The sequence below is a fragment of the Salmo salar genome, chromosome ssa01 (genome assembly GCF_905237065.1).
Source record: "Salmo salar chromosome ssa01, Ssal_v3.1, whole genome shotgun sequence".
NCBI lineage: Eukaryota > Metazoa > Chordata > Actinopteri > Salmoniformes > Salmonidae > Salmo > Salmo salar.
Genome location: NC_059442.1, coordinates 8,013,103 through 8,030,535, shown reverse-complemented (window position 1 = coordinate 8,030,535; position 17,433 = coordinate 8,013,103). Strand labels below are relative to the sequence as shown.

The window sequence follows — 17,433 nt, the reverse complement described above, 5'->3', positions numbered from 1 at the left end:
ACTCACAAAAACCAATGGGGGAACAGAGGGTTAAATAATGAAACAGTAATTGTGGGATTGAAATCAGGTGTGTAAAACAAAGACAAAACAAATGGAAAATGAAAAGGGGATCGGCAGTGGCTAGAAGGCCGGTGACGTCGAACGTCGAACGCCGCCCGAACAAAGAGAGGGACCGACTTCGGCAGAAGCCGTGACAAGGCTCCTTAATAGCTTCTACCCCCAAGCCATAAGACTGCCGAACAGTTAATCAAATGGCTACCCGGGTTACTTGCATTGAATCCCCCCCCCTTTTACGCTGCTGCTACTCGCTGTTTTTTATCTATGCATAGTCACTTTACCCTTACCTGTACATGTTACCTCAATTACCTCGACTAACCTGTACCCCCGCAAATTGACTCGGTAAGAAAGTAAGCATTTTACTGTAAGGTCTACACCTGCTGTATTCGGCGTTATGCCTAATCTCGTCTCCAGGCTCAATTGCGAATGCATATAGACAGGTTGACAGGGAGAGAGAGAGCCAGGTGGTGGACGACATTATCCCATACCTATATATTGTCCTAAGGACATCATAGGTCCTATGTTTCCAAGGAACATCAACCTGGTATTGGGTAAACCAGGGTTTCCCAAACTCGGTCCTGGGGCAGCCTCTGGGTGCATGTTTTGGTTTTTACCCCAGCACTACACAGCTGATTAAAATATTAGGTATTACAAAATAGGTCAGGGACAGGTTAAACATTTCAGTTACTTGCCAGTTGGTCAGTGCATGCTCTGACTACAGGTCCTGGTAATCCTTCTGGCCCTGCGGCCTTGTGAATGTTGACCTGTTTAAAGGTCTTACTCACATCGGCTACGGAGAGCGTGATCACACAGTCATCCGGAACAGCGGGCGCTGTCATGCATGCTTCAGTGTTGCTTGTCACGAAAGCGACATAGAAGTAATTTAGCGTCAGAGCTGGTGTCCTGTATTGTCACTTTGCCTGTTTGATGGTTCATTGGAGGGCATAGCGGGATTTCTCAAAAGCTTCTGGGTTAGGAGTCCAGCTCCTTGAAAGTAGCAGCTCTAGCCTTTAGCTCAGTGCAGATGTTGCCTGTAATCCATGGCTTCTGGTTGGTGTATGTATGTATGGTCACTGTGGAGATGACGTCATCGATGCACCTATTAATGTAGCTGGTGACTGAGGTGGTAAACTCCTCAATGCCATAGGAAGAATCCCTGAACATATTCCAGTCTGTGCTAGCAAAACAGTCCTATAGCTTACAATCTGCATCATCTGACCACTTCCGTATTGTCCGAGTCACTGGTACTTCCTGTTTTAGTTTTTGCTTGTAAGCAGGAATCAGGAGGATAGAATTGTGGTGAGATTTGCCAAATGGAGGGCGAGAGAGAGCCTTGTAATCGTCTCTGTGTGTGGAGTAAAGGGGATAGACTGTATTACCTCACGCTTCACCTCTCCATTCACTGAACCTTCTTCCAGCCAGGACAATGGCAACAATTGACGAAACAAGATTGACACAAAGAACTTCATAATTATCAGCTAGATATATGAATCGTAAAAATAAAATGCGATTTATTTAACAGCTGCTAAGAAAGCACATGTAGTTACTCTTCAAGTTAAAACAGATTGGAACGCTTAGTTTGATGAGAAACACATAACACCAAGGTACCTGTTGCTGCTGTCTGTCTGGAACCTGTTGCTGCTGTCTGTCTGGAACCTGTTGCTGCTGTCTGTCTGGAACCTGTTGCTGCTGTCTGTCTGGAACCTGTTGCTGCTGTCTGTCTGGAACCTGTTGCTGCTGTCTGTCTGGAACCTGTTGCTGCTGTCTGTCTGGAACCTGTTGCTGCTGTCTGTCTGGAACCTGTTGCTGCTGTCTGTCTGGAACCTGTTGCTGCTGTCTGTCTGGAACCTGTTGCTGCTGTCTGTCTGGAACCTGTTGCTGCTGTCTGTCTGGAACCTGTTGCTGCTGTCTGTCTGGAACCTGTTGCTGCTGTCTGTCTGGAACCTGTTGCTGCTGTCTGTCTGGAACCTGTTGCTGCTGTCTGTCTGGAACCTGTTGCTGCTATCTGTCTGGAACCTGTTGCTGCTGTCTGTCTGGAACCTGTTGCTGCTGTCTGTCTGGAACCTGTTGCTGCTGTCTGTCTGGAACCTGTTGCTGCTATCTGTCTGGAACCTGTTGCTGCTGTCTGTCTGGAACCTGTTGCTGCTGTCTGTCTGGAACCTGTTGCTGCTATCTGTCTGGAACCTGTTGCTGCTATCTGTCTGGAACCTGTGTATGTGTGTACAGTGCATTATGAAGGTATTCTGACCCCTTGACTTTTTCCACATTTTGTTACGTTACTCTAAAATTAATAAAATATTTTTTCCCCCTCATCAAATTACACACAATACCCCATAATGACCACATTAACATAAGTATTCAGACTCTTTACTCAGTACTTTGTTTGAAGCGCCTTTGGCAGCGATTACAGCATTGAGTCTTCTTGGGTATGACGCTACAAGCTTGGCAAACCTGTATTTGGGGAGTTTCTCCCATTCTTCTCTGCGGATCCTTTCAAGCTCTGTCAGGTTGGATGGGGAGCGTTGCTGCACAGCTATTTTCAGGCCTTTCCAGAGATGTTAGATCGGTGCTCTGGCTGGGCCACTCAACGACATTCAGAGACTTGTCCCGAAGCCACTCCTGGGTTGTCTTGGCTGTGTGCTTAGGGTCGTTGTCCTGTTGGAAGGTGAACCTTCAACCCAGTCTGAGGTACTGAGCGCTCTGGAGCAGGTTTTCATCAAGGATCGCTCTGTACTTTGCTCCGTTCATATTTCCCTCGATCCTGACTAGTCTCCCAGTCCCTGCTGCTGAAAAACATCTCCACAGCATGACGCTGCCACCACGATACTTAACCATAGGCATGGTGCCAGGTTTCCTCCAGACGTAATGCTTGGCATTCAGGGCAAAGAGTTCAATCTTGGTTTCATCAGACCAGAGAATCTTGTTTCTCATGGTCTGAGAGTCCTTTAGGTGCCGTTTGGCAAACTCCAAGCGGGCTGTCATGTGCCTTTTACTGAGGAGTGGCTACGTCTGGCCACTCTACCATAAAGGCCTGATTGGTGGAGTGCTGCAGAGATGGTTGTCCTACTGGAAGGTTCTCCCATCTCCACAGAGGAACTCAGGAGCTCTGTCAGTGACCGTCGGGATCTTTGTCACCTCCCTGACCAAGGCCCCCATGCCCAGATTGCTCAGTTTGGCCGGGCGGACAGCTCTAGGAAGTGTCTTGGTGGTTCCCAACTTCTTCCATTTAAGAACGATGGAGACCACTGTCTTCTTGGGAACCTTCATTGCTGCAGAAATTTTTTGCAACCCTTCCCCAGATGTGCTGTTAAGTTCATATGATTGTCTTTTACACAATCCTGTCTCGGAGCTCTACGGACAATTCCTTTGACCTCATGGCTTGGTTTTGGCTCTCACATGCACTGTCAACTGTGGGACCTTATACAGACAGGTGTGTGCCTTTCCAAATCATGTCCAATCAATTGAACTTACCACAGGTGGACTCCAATCAAGTTGAAGAAACATCTCAAGGATGATCAATGGAAACAGGATGCACCTGAGCTCAATTTCGAGTCTCATAGCAAAGGGTCTGAATACTTGTGAAAATAAGGTATCTCTGTTTTTTTGGGCCAAAAATGTCAAAAAAACTTTTTCGACTTTGTCATTAGGAGCTATTTTGTGTAGATTGATGAAGATATATATATATATATATATTTTTTTTTCTTCAGAATAAGGCTGTTACTTAACAAAATGTTAACAAAATGAAAAACTGTATCTGTATCTGTATGTCTGTCTGGAACCTGTGTCAGTGTGTATCTGTGTGTCTGTCTGGAACCTGTGTCAGTGTGTATCTGTGCGTCTGTCTGGAACCTGTGTCAGTGTGTATCTGTGCGTCTGTCTGGAACCTGTGTCAGTGTGTATCTGTGCGTCTGTCTGGAACCTGTGTCAGTGTGTATCTGTGTGTCTGTCTGGAACCTGTGTCAGTGTGTATCTGTGTGTCTGTCTGGAACCTTTCATGGTGATGTAATTTGTTGAAAAAAACCTTTGGTCTCAACACATTGTTATTGGATTTTCAACATTGCAGAACCAAATAAAGATGCGATCCGGGACATTAAACATATCCACATTTTTTTTTTAAGTAATATGATATCATACAAAGTGCGACATTTTGTAACATATGACACGAAATGCATGACGTAGTACACAAAAAATGGGGACCACTTTTGGCTCATGAGCACCACTTTCAAAACTACTGGGTGAAATTTTACACATCTTTAAGTTTGCCCTCAGTGAGCTTTCTGTTCTGCACTTTTCTACTGGAAGATTGACCAACTCGTCAGCTGCTCCAATTCTGTAATGTTTAATGGGTGCCCTACGTCAAGATGGCGAAACACAAGTATAGGGGCAAAGTGGAGGAGAAATTCAGTGGGTCAGACACAGGGCATATGTGGCAGGAGCTCCTAACGATTGCGGATTACAAAAAGAAAGCTAGCCACATCGCGGTCTCCCAGGACACCCTACAGGACGAGCTAAACACCTTTTTCTCAAGAGTCGAGCACAATGACCCTGAGCTGCCGAAGAGAGCCCCTGAGGACAACGTGACTACACACTCACAGTCTCCACTTAGGACGTATGTAAGTCATTCAAACGTGTTAACCGTCGCGAGGCTGCCGGCACGCCCCAGATGGTATCTCTAGTCGCGCCCTCGGAGCATGTACAGGCCAGCTGGGAATTGTTGTTCTCTGACATTGTCTCTCCTTAGCTCAGGCCGCTATGCCCACCTGCTTCAAGATGTCCACTATCCTCCCCTGTGCCCAAGAAAGAGAAAGTAACTGAACTGAATGACTACTGATCATTTGCACTCACTTCCGTCATCATGAAGTGCTTTGAGAGGCTAGACAAAGACCATATCACCGCCTCCCTCCCCGACACACTCGACACTCTCCAATTCGCCTACTGCCCTGACAGATCCACGGACGACGCAATCGCCATTACACTGCACAGTGCCCTTACCCACCTGGACAAAAGGAATGCATATGTGAGGATGCTGTTCATCGACTACAGCTCGGTCTTCAATAACATAGTGTCCTCTAAGCTCATTACAAAGCTTACGGCCCTGGGTCTGAACTCCTCACTATGCAACTGGGTCCTGGACTTCCTGATGGGCTGCCCCCAGGTGGTGATGTTAGGGAACATTATCTCCTCTACACTGATTCTCAACACAGGGGGCACACAAGAATGCGTCCTCAGTCCCCTCCTGTGTTCCCTGTATACCCATGACCGCGAGAAAGCCTACAGGAAGGAGGTAGGCACTCTGACGGTGTGGTGCCAGGTAAACAACCTCTCCCTCAATGTTATCAAAACAAAGGAGCTAATTGTTGACTTCAGGAGGAACCAGGCTGGACACGTGCCCATCCTCATCAACGGGGCCACCACGGAGACGTCAGGAACTTCAAATTCCTCTGCGTACACATCTCACAGAAGCTGAAATGGTCTAACCACACGGACACCATAGCGAAGGCACGACAGCGACTTTTTAACGTCAGGATGCTGTAGAAAGGTGGCCTGTCCCAGAGGGTCCTCACAGTGTTCTACAGGAGCACCATCGAGAGCATTCTGTCGGGCTGCATCACAGCCTGGTACGGCAACTCCACCATCGAGGACCGCGTGGCTCTTCAGAGGGTGATACGTGCAGCTGAATGCACCAATGGGTGCTCACTGCCTGCCCTAGAGGACACCTACAACACCATGTGTCTCAGGAAGGCCAAGAAGAACATCAGGGTCCCCCAGCCACCCAAACCACGTCCTTTTCTCCCCGCTTCAATCACTCAGACACTGGGCAGTACAGGAGCGTCATGGCCAAAACTGAAAGACTGGCCAATAGTTTCTATCCTCAGACCATCAGGCTGCTGAATAGCCACCACTAGTCAGCTATTAAGTTCATCTGCGTGTCTCTCACAAGGCAGAAGCATAGACTAATAGTCAGGTAAAACAATCATCAGACAAACCTCCACTGATGTATATGAACACATATTTTGGATTAGGAGGAGCAGCCCATACGTTCCGTAGACAGTCGGTGGAAAACAACTTCATCTTATGTGATTCTTTATAGGTTGTTACCATTCGGCTGCTCTAGTAGTACCCTATATGAAATCCCTTATCTAAAGTTCCAATCATAGTTAACCCCCCCGCCCCTCTACTGTTAGAGAGTAACTCCACCTGGTGGTAAAATCCAGTGTCAGGTAAATACATATGTGTTTTACAGAGGCCTGCACAATAACAGGTGTAGAATATTGTTATTACATACATGCATTATTAGGAGTTTAACGTCACCGTTTATGATGTGTGCTGTATGAGGCATATTCGCATGCGCAATAATTCAACAATAAACTTGAAAAAAAGAGGCTTCTTATTAAATAAAAATAAACGTTTCAATTTTTTTCCTTCGAAGTCAAAGTTAACTGACTACATTTGAATGACTACAAGACCCAAGATCCGGAAGTATATTAAAAAAAAGGACTGACGTCACGCCCCATGAACTCGCAGTATGTACACATTGGACCCTCGAGGAAGTTAGTAAGAGACTATTTTAACCGAAAAAATATATATTAAACGACAACTTAAGTTGATGTAAAGTTAGCTTGTTGTTTAGAATTTACATTTAACTAGACGTATAGGCTATTTTTTTGTGTTTGTTTTCTCCTAAATACTAGACCGCTAGTTAGCGTAGCTTTAGCTATCTAAGTTAGCTAGCCAGATGATTCGCTTCTATCTGACCAATTTCTTCCCAATACAGCCACAGATAGAACAACCCACTGTCTTTTAAATAGAACTAGCTAACGATGTTCTCGGTTAGACTAACAAACTAGCTAGAATAGCAAACTAAGTCAGCCAGCCCCCCGCATATTTAGCTAGCTAGTTAGCTAACGTGCGTAACGTTAGCCAGTGTGTGTGTGTGTGTGTGTGTGTGTGTGAGTGTGTGAGAGAGACTGATGACACTGATAGTTGTGTTTTTGTCCGTTGGAGGAAGAGGAATATGACAAGTTTGCAGAGCCTTCACGCCGTATAGATCAGTGCTTCGCCACCAGCTCACAAGAGGCAACTGCGACTCACTGACAGCGAGGAAGACAAAGAAGACGAAGAATGCCGAGGAGAAAACAATCGAACCCACAGCCCGTTAAATGTAAGTACGGGTTTATAGCCTTTCTACCTACTATAGTCATGTTATTGACTGGGTGGTGAAGGAGTTATCACAAAACTAACTAGTTGGTTGTCCTTGGGTTTTCACATATTTCAATGTCTGAGATGTGTTGCTACTTGTACCTTCTAGAGGTGTGCTCTTGGTGCTTACTAGATCAACTGTAATCCATATTTGTACTGATTTGAATGAAGGCTTGGGTTTGGGTATATACAACTTGGATACAGGATTAGATCATTTAGTTACAGAGTTGATGTGTACTTCAATTGTTAAAACTCTGTCAGCTTCCATAACTGTAATGTCTCTCTCTGTCTCTCTCTTTCTCTCTCTCTCTGTCTCTCTCTCTTTCTCTCTCTCTCTCTCTCTCTCTGTTCTTTTTCTCTCTCTCTCTCTCTCTCTCTCTCTCTCTCTCTGTCTCTCTCTGTCTCTCTGTCTCTCTCTCTCTCTCTCTCTCTCTCTCATCATGCCTGTGTGCATGGTTGGGTTGTCATCCTTCTCTCTTCGTCCTCATGAATGTGTGTAACCCATCCTGTGTGTGTGTGTATCTCATCCTGTGTGTGAGTTATCTCATCCTGAGTGTTCTGTCTCAGCTGGACTTCCTCCCTTCCTCCTCTCTGCTTCCTGTCTCCACCTACCCTTCCTGACCAATCCTCCCTCCCTTCTCCCAATCTCCTCCTGCCCCCTCTCCCCCCCTATTTCTCTCACTCTTCCCTTGCTTCCTCCCTTCCTCTTTCTCTCCCTCCTTCTCCCACTGCTTCCTCCCTCTCCCTTCCTCTTTCCCTCTATCCCCCCTCTCCCCTGCCTCTCCTCTTCAATCACCCCAGTGCTATATTAGTGTGATAGAGGTTATTGTGTATTCCAGGAGACGGTGTAGTATAATGATGGTGTGTATTACAGTAGATGGTGTAGTATAATGATGGTGTGTATTACAGTAGACGGTGTAGTATAATGGTGGTGTGTAGTATATTGATGATGTGTATTACAGTAGACAGTGTAGTATAATGGTGGTGTGTGTATGTAGTATAATGATGGTGTGTATTACAGTAGACGGTGTAGTATAATGATGGTGTGTAGTATAATGATGGTGTGTATTACAGTAGACGGTGTAGTATAATGGTGGTGTGTGTATGTAGTATAATGATGGTGTGTATTACAGTAGACGGTGTAGTGTAATGATGGTGTGTAGTATAATGATGGTGTGTATTACAGTAGACGGTGTAGTATAATGATGGTGTGTATTACAGTAGACAGGGTAGCATATTGATGGTGTGTATTACAGTAGACGGTGTAGTATAATGGTGGTGTGTGTATGTAGTATAATGATGGTGTGTATTACAGTAGACGGTGTAGTGTAATGATGGTGTGTAGTATAATGATGGTGTGTATTACAGTAGACGGTGTAGTATAATGATGGTGTGTATTACAGTAGACAGTGTAGCATATTGATGGTGTGTATTACAGTAGACGGTGTAGTGTAATGATGGTGTGTGTGAGTAGTATAATGATTGTGTGTGTGTGTGTGTGTGTGTGTGTGTGTGTGTGTGTGTGTGTGTGTGTGTGTGTGTGTGTGTGTGTGTGTGTGTGTGTGTGTGTGTGTGTGTGTGTGATATAGTAGACGGTGTGGAGTGTGATCCAGGATGCCTGGTTCTGGACAGTGACTTCCTGCTTAGTGGAGAGCTCTGTGAGTTTGATGACACAGAGATCATGGGGCTGGACAGAGACACAGGTCAGACACACACACACATTTACACATATACACAAACACTGACCAACTTGATCTCATAGTTTCACTTCTGAAATTATGGATGGATGTCTATTTTGTGATGCATTAATTCTGCGTGGTTACAGGTTCAATTTTGCGTGGTTACAGGTTTAATTCCACGTAGTAACGGGGTTATTTCTGCGCGGTGAACGGGGTTAATTCTGCATAGTTAAAACAGAAACAACTCAAAGGTTGAAGCTTAGGTATTAAGTCCGAGGGGTTAACCCCCTAGAGTCCACGCCCCCGTGGGAATTATATTAACATAATAAAACAATCCCCATTAAAATCCATCAGTTTAAGCTAGAGATATCACTTTTTTTGCATTGGATTGCGTCTCAATCCACCGCATCTGCCGATGTCTCACTTCCGCATCTGCAGTGAAAGGTGACAGAGCTAGAGCGGTGTTTGTCAGACTACGAGACATCCAGAAAATCATTCTTCTCACAAAATCGCTTGTAACGTCCGAATGGTTTGGCCTACAAAACTATTATGAAAAGATGAGACTCTCACAAACATGATAGTGTCCTGTTTTTCTGTATGACCCCCAGAAGCGTCTTGGGACCCGTCTGAAGTCGGTACCGCCGATCTGCCAACCTCTGTCTGTAGAGAACAGTTTGGGTTACACACTAATATGGCCCGTCTATGGAAAGGTGAGACTCCTGTGGGTGTCTTTTGCTCTAGGACACCCACAGGCCTCGCAAGACTTGTCTGAAGGTTCGCCTGTACCAGTTGAAAACATTTATGAAATAATATATTTCTACTATTTAGTGACAAAATTAAGGGGTTAAATACATGTAGAAATATTTTTTTTAAAAATTATTTATATTTCCTGATCTTTCTTATATCTCTCAGATATAGGACAGACACTTGAGAACAAACTTCCTTTTTGATTTTTTTTCTGTTCCATGTAGTGAATATGGTATTCAATGCGCTTCTATGGGCTAATAGATGTGAGGCCAAATTGACATTTTTCATCAAATATTTGTATACATTTTTTTTATTTAATTTTTTTATTCAAGGGTTCTTAAACTTCTAACTCAAATAGCTAAATGATCCTTGGTATGACCTTCTGAAAACAACTCCATATAGCTTAGTAGACCCCCCCCCCCCGGCTTGGACAGGGCTTACATGCTGACCAGACCGGACACGTCGTGTGCGCGAGCGTTGCAAAATAAATTTAGAAATCCATGTTATTCAATTATTACACCCACACTGCTCGTGCGCGCGCCAACGAGTGTCTGCGACGCCAAGAGCTAAAATAGAAGTCATTCCTATTTCGGACGCAGATCGCGCTGCAAGTCCTGCCTCTCCCATCTCCTCATTGGTTTATAGAAGCAGGTACCCACGTGCCATCTCCTCATTGGTTATACCCACGTGGGTGATTGAAAGACGAACTGTTTTGCCGGTTGTCGTGGTAATACTATGAATGTTTAGATGCCGATCACCATATAAGTTCAAAGATGAAAAAGCCTGGAAGGAGGAGAGATGACTAGAAACGATGCGGTTGACCGTTTTATTTGTGGATTAATTGTCGGAGTAGAGGACCTTGTGCATTTCAGGTAAAATAACAACTCAATGTTTATATCCCAGGACAAATTAGCTAGCAACAGCAAGCTAGCTAAATAGGACAAATTAGCTAGCAAGTGCAAGCTAACTAGCTAAATTGCCATACATGTTTAATGCTTTTCGACCTGTCCCCAAATTAATGTCATTGGTTCAGAGTTTGTTTTGGTATTTTAACCTGCGTGTCGGGATTGCGCACGCGCGCAGCCGTTTTTGGTTCCATGTTAGTCTGTTGAAGGTTAAGGTTTGGGTTTGGGGAATGTTTCCATCAAGTATCATCTAGAGCATTGTGAACTGGAGTGGTCAGAGCAGCATGCTTCGGTCTAATGCCACGTTCAAAACAACTGGGAACTCTGAAAATTACGAGGTCAAATCATGACGGCGGTGATCTTCAAGTTGGAAAGTCACAACTCTAGAAAGAGGCCAGAGTTCCCGACTTGAATTCTGAGTTCAAATGTTTTTGTTTTTTTGTCCCAGTTGGAGCAAAACATTTTCCCCAGAGTTCCCAGTTGTTTTGAACACCGCTTAAGCAGCGCTCTTCACCTCCGAGCATCACGAGTTCACGCCAGTGCTCTGCAATAGTTTTCAAAACATTTTATGTTTTTTTTTTTGTGGGTCGATATCAATGTCCTCAGGACCTTTTCACATGTCCGCAATAGAATGCTATTTCTAGTGACCAATAGGATGCTATTTCTAGTGACCAATAGGATGCTATTTCTAGTGACCAATAGGATGCTATTTCTAGTGACCAATAGAATGCTATTACTAGTGACCAATAGAATGCTATTACTAGTGACCAATAGGATGCTATTTCTAGTGACCAATAGGATGCTATTTTTAGTGACCAATAGGATGCTATTTCTAGTGACCAATAGGATGCTATTTCTAGTGACCAATAGGATGCTATTTCTAGTGACCAATAGAATGCTATTTCTAGTGACCAATAGAATGCTATTACTAGTGACCAATAGGATGCTATTACTAGTGACCAATAGGATGCTATTTCTAGTGACCAATAGGATGCTATTTCTAGTGACCAATAGGATGCTATTTCTAGTGACCAATAGGATGCTATTTCTAGTGACCAATAGGATGCTATTTCTAGTGACCAATAGGATGCTATTTCTAGTGACCAGGCTGACACTGACAAGTATACATACACACACTTACAGTGTTATATATATATAGTGCATTCGGAAAGTTTTCAGACCCCCGGACTTTTTCCACATTTTGTTACGTTACAGCCTTATTCTAAAATGGATTAAATTGTTTTTTTCCTCATCAATCTACACACAGTACCCTATAATGACATAGGGAAAAAAAGAAGGTTTTTAGACATTTTTGCAAGTGTAATAAAAACGGAAATATCACACTTACATAAGTATTCAGACCCTTTACTCAGTACTTTGTTGAAGCACCTTTGGCAGAAATTACAGCCGAGTCTTCTTGGGTATGACACTACAAGCTTGGCACACCTGTATTTAGGGAGTTTCTCCCATTCTTCTCTGCAGATCCTCTCAAGCTCTGTCGGGTTGGATGGGGAGGTCTCCAGAGATGTTCGATCGGATTCTGGCTGGGCCACTCAACTTTTCACAAAGCCACTCCTACATTGTCTTGGCTGTGTGCTTAGGTTCGTTATCCTGTTGGAAGGTGAACCTTCACCCCAGTCTGAAGTCCTGAGCACTCTGGAGCAAGGATCTCTTTGTACTTTGCGCCATTCATCTTTCCCTCGATCCTGACCAGTCCCTCAGTCCCTGACGCTGAAAAACATCCATGCTTCACCGTAGCGATGGTATTGGCCAGGTGCTGAGCGGTGCCTAGTTTTCTCCAGACGTGACGCTTGGCATTCAGGCCAAAGAGTTCATTCTTGGTTTCATCAGACCAGAGAATCTTGTTTCTCATGATCTGAGAGTCTTTAGGTGCCTTTTGGCAAACTTCAAGCGGGGTGTCATGTGACTTTTACTGAGGAGTGGCTTCCGTCTGGCCACTCTACCATAAAGGCCTGATTGGTGGAGTGCTGCAGAGATGGTTGTCCTTCTGGAAAGTTCTCCCATCTCCACAGACGAACTCTGGAGCTCTGTCAGAGTGACCATCAGGTTCTTGGTCACCTCCCTGACCCTTCTCCCCCGATTGCTCAGTTTGGCCGGGCGGCCAGCTCTAGGAAGAGTCTTGGTGGTTCCAAACTTCTTCCATTTAAGGATGATGTAGGCCACTGTGTTCTTGGGGACCTTCAATCAAGTTGTAGAAACATCTCAAGGATGATCGACGGAAACAGGATGCACCTGAGCTCAATTTCGAGTCTCATTGCAAAGGGTCTGAATACTAATGTAAATAAGGCATTTCTGTATTTTTATTTTTGTATAAATTTGCAACCATTTCTAAACCTGTTTTCGCTTCGTCATTATGGGGTATTGTGTGTAGATTGATGAGGAATTTCTTTCATTTAATCCATTGTAGAATAAGGCTGTAACTTAACAAAACGTGGAAAAAGTCAAGGGGTCTAAATACTTTCCGAATGCATTGTACATGGTTTTACGAGTCCTTGACCAAATGCTCCTTCCCTCTCTCTCTCCGTCCCTCCCTCTCTCCTCGCTCTAGCACTCTCCCTCTCTCTCTCTCTCTCTCTCTCTCACTCTCTCACTCTCTCACACTCTCACACTCTCACACTCTCTCACTCTTCCCTCTCTCTCCTCCCTCTATCAGGTATGACAGTGTTCTCTCTAAGTGATGACGGCACCAGCCTTCCAGCTCCGGGTGACTCAGCCTTCCCAGCATTCCTCTCCTGTAAGGGGTGTCGCCAATTGATGGGGGCCGACCTTGACCTGGGAGCGGGACTTGACTTGGGGGCGGGACTCTACTGCCTGAGCTGCGAAGAGGGCCTCCAATCAGAATCACACACAGCCATGGAGGATACCTCACAGGGGGAGGAGTCAACCCCGGCTGTCCAATCCTGTGAGGGGAAGGACAGGAAGAGGAAGAGGAGTAAGGCGGGTGATGAAGAAGTCTGTATGAAGCTGTACACGTGTTCTCTGTGTAGTTTCTCCTCTCGCTACTCCAACCATCTAAAACGCCACATGAGAACGCATGATGGAGAGAAGCCCTACCGCTGTCCCCACTGCCCCTACGCCTCTACACAGAGGGTCAACCTGCAGAGACACACACGCACACACACCGGGGAGAAGCCCTACCTCTGCAACGCCTGCAGCTATGCCTGTAGTTCCCTGGGAAACCTGCGGAGGCACCAGCGCTCGCACAGCCAGGAGACTCAGCCCCGGCCGCAACGCACACACACACTGAAGAGACGCAGCAGACGAAAACACACACGCAGAGAAAATGGTGAAGGTAAGGGCATACAGTCAGGCGAGTACACGCACGCACACACACACACACACACACACACACACACACACACACACACACACACACACACACACAGACTTAGACACACACAGAGGTAATATGTTCCAGGAAAGAGGATGTTTTCTTTTGAACGTTCTAGCCTGTAGCTCAGAGTGAAAGGAGAAGTGTTGGTTAACTTCCTGAAACTGGAGTTTAAAAAGAGGAAGAAGCTCTGGTTGGGCTGGTTACTGAACTAAAGGTTGTGTGTGTGTGTGTGTGTGTGTGTGTGTGTGTGTGTGTATACTGTTCTCTCCTCTCCTCCAGATGCCGTTTTGTCAGACCTGACAGTGTGTGTGAGGGAGGACTCTGATTTCCTCCAGTCCCTAGGGGGGGTAGCCTCTCCCTCCTCCCCCCGTCTCCCCCCCTCCGCCCCTCTCCCTGACCTCCTCTTCCCCCTCTGCTGTCGTTCCTGTGGCCTCACCCTGGAAGGAGAGGCGGAGGGCAGAGGACAGATGTGTAGTCAATGTTCTGAGTTTGTCCTCTCTAAGGATATAGGCTCCTCCAGCCCCACTGCCAGAGACACACCTGGTGACACAGACTCACACGCAGTCCAGCCGGGGGCCAGTAAGCTGTACCGCTGCCCTCTCTGCCCCTTCCTCTCCCTCTACCCCAACCACCTGGCCCGACACGCCCACACCCACAGCGGGGAGAAGCCCCACCGCTGTCCCCAGTGCCCCTACGCCTCGGCCCACCTCGACAACCTGAAACGCCACCTCCGGGTCCACACAGGGGAGAAGCCCTACCGCTGTCCCCAGTGCTCTTACGCCTGCGGGAACCTGGCCAATCTGAGGCGCCATGAGAGGATTCACTCTGGAGCCAAGCCGTTCCACTGCTCTGTGTGTGGCTACAGCTGTAACCAGAGTATGAACCTGAAGAGACACATGTTGAGACACACGGGAGAGAAGCCGTACGGCTGTGCTGAGTGTGACTACACCACGGGACACTGGGACAACTACAAACGCCACCAGAGGAAACACGGACACAACACACACAGCTGGGACAAACACACACACCAGGACACTACAGCAGACAGCAACACACAGCACTGAGACACACACACACACACACACAGCTGAGACACACACACAGCATTGAGACACACACACACACACACACACACACACACACACACAGCATTGAGACACACACACACACGCAGCATTGAGACACACACACACACAGCACTGATACATACACACACTCCCACAGAACAACACTGAATTCAAGAAACAGGGAACCATAACCAGGGAGAGGTGTGTGTGTGTGTGTGTGTGTGTGTGTGTGTGTGTGTGTGTGTGTGTGTGTGTGTGTGTGTGTGTGTGTGTGTGTGTGTGTGTGTGTGTGTGTGTGTGTGTGTGTGTGTGTGTGTGTGTGTTACAGTGGTGACCCCCGAACCCGCTCTCAGGCCTCAGAGGGGCAGGACTTATCTCAGGAACCTTTTTAGAGGCGGAGCTACATGTGCTGGTTTCCTGGATCTGAACACTGCACTGGTCTTAGGGCATTAAATGGTGTGTCTGTGGGATTCAAGATTCATCCTTTTTTTTTTTATATGGTTAAATGTTGTTTTTAGTAAAGTAGATGCATTGTTTGAAAATGTATGTTTTGATTGAGATTTAGGGCATTTCTAAATTATGTATTCCAACAAAACAAATATCATCTGTAAAGAATGTAATTGTGAAACAGAGTTTATTTTTGCAACAAATGATATATTTTAGTTGATTTGAACAATGTTTCTCAGAAAATAGTATTGCGTCGGCGGACATCACGTTGTATTCTCATTGGAGACGATGTCTAGCACACCGTAACAGATTCAAAAATGTTGAGAAACACAAATGGAGAGTTTGAAGTCGGTCACTTTGCATCCATTTGGCTCTTCGTTAATACACCACTGCTGAATGTAAGGCTACGCAGAAAATAGACAGGACCACAGTAACTGTCTGCACAATAGACAGGACCACAGTAACTGTCTGCACACTGTGCCTTCTACATCTCTAGTACTGAAATAAAGACTTGTGACTGAAGTGTTTGGCTTTTTGTGGGTTTGTGCTCGTGGTAGGAGTGGTGGTAGGAGTGGTGATGGTAGTCCATCTTTTGAGGCATGTCTTTCTGTCAAGTTAGATGATGATGAAATATATATATATATATATATACACACACACACACACACAGCCAGGTCCATAGGTATTGGACAGTGACACAATTTGCATCATTTTGTCTCTGTGAAGCGCTGTCCAATGAGTTTTGAAACATTTGGCTGAATCTGAGCAGATAATATAATATATATGTTTTTTTGGGGCAAACTCTAATCTGGTCTTCCTGTTTTTGAGGAATGGTTTACATCTTGTGTATTTACTCTGGTGAAGTCTTCTCTTGATTGTTGACTTTGACCCAGATACACCTCCTGGAGGGTGTTGTTGATCTAGACAACTGTTGTGAAGGGGTTTTTCTTCACCAGGGAAATGATTATTCTGTCATCCACCACAGTTGTTTTCTGTGGTCTTCCAGGCCTTTTGGTGTTCCTGAGCTCACCAGTGTGTTATTTCTCTTTAAGAATGTACCAAATATTTGATTTGTCCACACCTAATGGTTTTGCTATCACTCTGATGGGTTTGTTTTGATTTGTCAGCCTAATGATGGCTTGTTTCACTGCAGTGACAGCTCTTTGGACGTCATATTGAGGGTTAACAGCAACACATTCCAAATGCCACACTTGAAATCAACTCTAGACCTTTTATCTGCTTACTAAATGAACTAACGAGGCAATAACACACCTGGCCATGGAACACCTGAGCAACCAATTGTCCAATTACTTTTGATCCCTTAGAAAGGGGGGAGGGGCCACATATAAAAAGTGCTGTAATTTCTACACCATTCACCCGATTTGGATGTAAATCCCCTCAAATTAAAGCTAAAAGTGCACTTTAAACTCATGTTCATTATTACATTTCAACTCCAATATGCTGTTGTAGATTGCCAAAATAATAATAACTTGGTCAATGTCCAAATATTTATGGACCTGACTATATATCTGTCTATTTAGATGATGGTGATAAATATATATACAATACCAGTCAAAAGTTTGGACACACCTACTCATTCAAGTGTTTTTATTTATTTTTACTATTTCCTACATTGTATAATAATAATGAAGACATCAAAACTATGAAATAACACATGGAATCATGCAGTAAAAAAAAAAGTGAAAAACAAAATCTCAATATATTTAATTAGCCACCCTTTGCCTTGATGACAGCTTTGCACACTCTTGGCATTCTCTCAACCAGCTTCCCACATATGCTGAGCACTTGTTGACTGCTTTTCCTTCACTCTGCGGTCCAACTCATACCAAACCATCTCAATTTGGTTGAGGTCAGGGGGATTGTGGAGGCCAGGTCATCTGATACAGCACTCCAGCATTCTCCTTGGTAAATTAGCCCTTACACAGCCTGGAGGTGTGTTGGGTCATTGTCCTGTT

The 17,433-nt window shown here is 45.2% G+C and overlaps 1 protein-coding gene across 5 annotated transcripts; it reads left to right on the top strand.

Moving 5' to 3' along the window:
- The first annotated feature begins 6,537 nt into the window (after positions 1-6,537).
- On the top strand, positions 6,538-15,979 carry LOC106604468 (zinc finger protein 513). 5 transcript variants are annotated; one of them, XM_014199224.2, is made up of 5 exons: positions 6,538-6,612; positions 7,063-7,219; positions 8,847-8,960; positions 13,263-13,901; positions 14,223-15,979. In XM_014199224.2, the coding sequence occupies exons 2-5, from the start codon at positions 7,180-7,182 to the stop codon at positions 15,005-15,007; spliced, it is 1,578 nt and encodes a 525-aa protein (XP_014054699.2). In that variant the 5' UTR covers positions 6,538-6,612; positions 7,063-7,179; the 3' UTR covers positions 15,008-15,979. The 5 variants fall into 5 exon arrangements, with proteins under 5 accessions (XP_014054699.2, XP_014054786.2, XP_014054623.2 ...); XM_014199311.2 differs by having other exon boundaries at positions 6,542-6,608; positions 8,850-8,960; XM_014199148.2 differs by having other exon boundaries at positions 6,542-6,608.
- Positions 15,980-17,433: the final 1,454 nt, after the last annotated feature.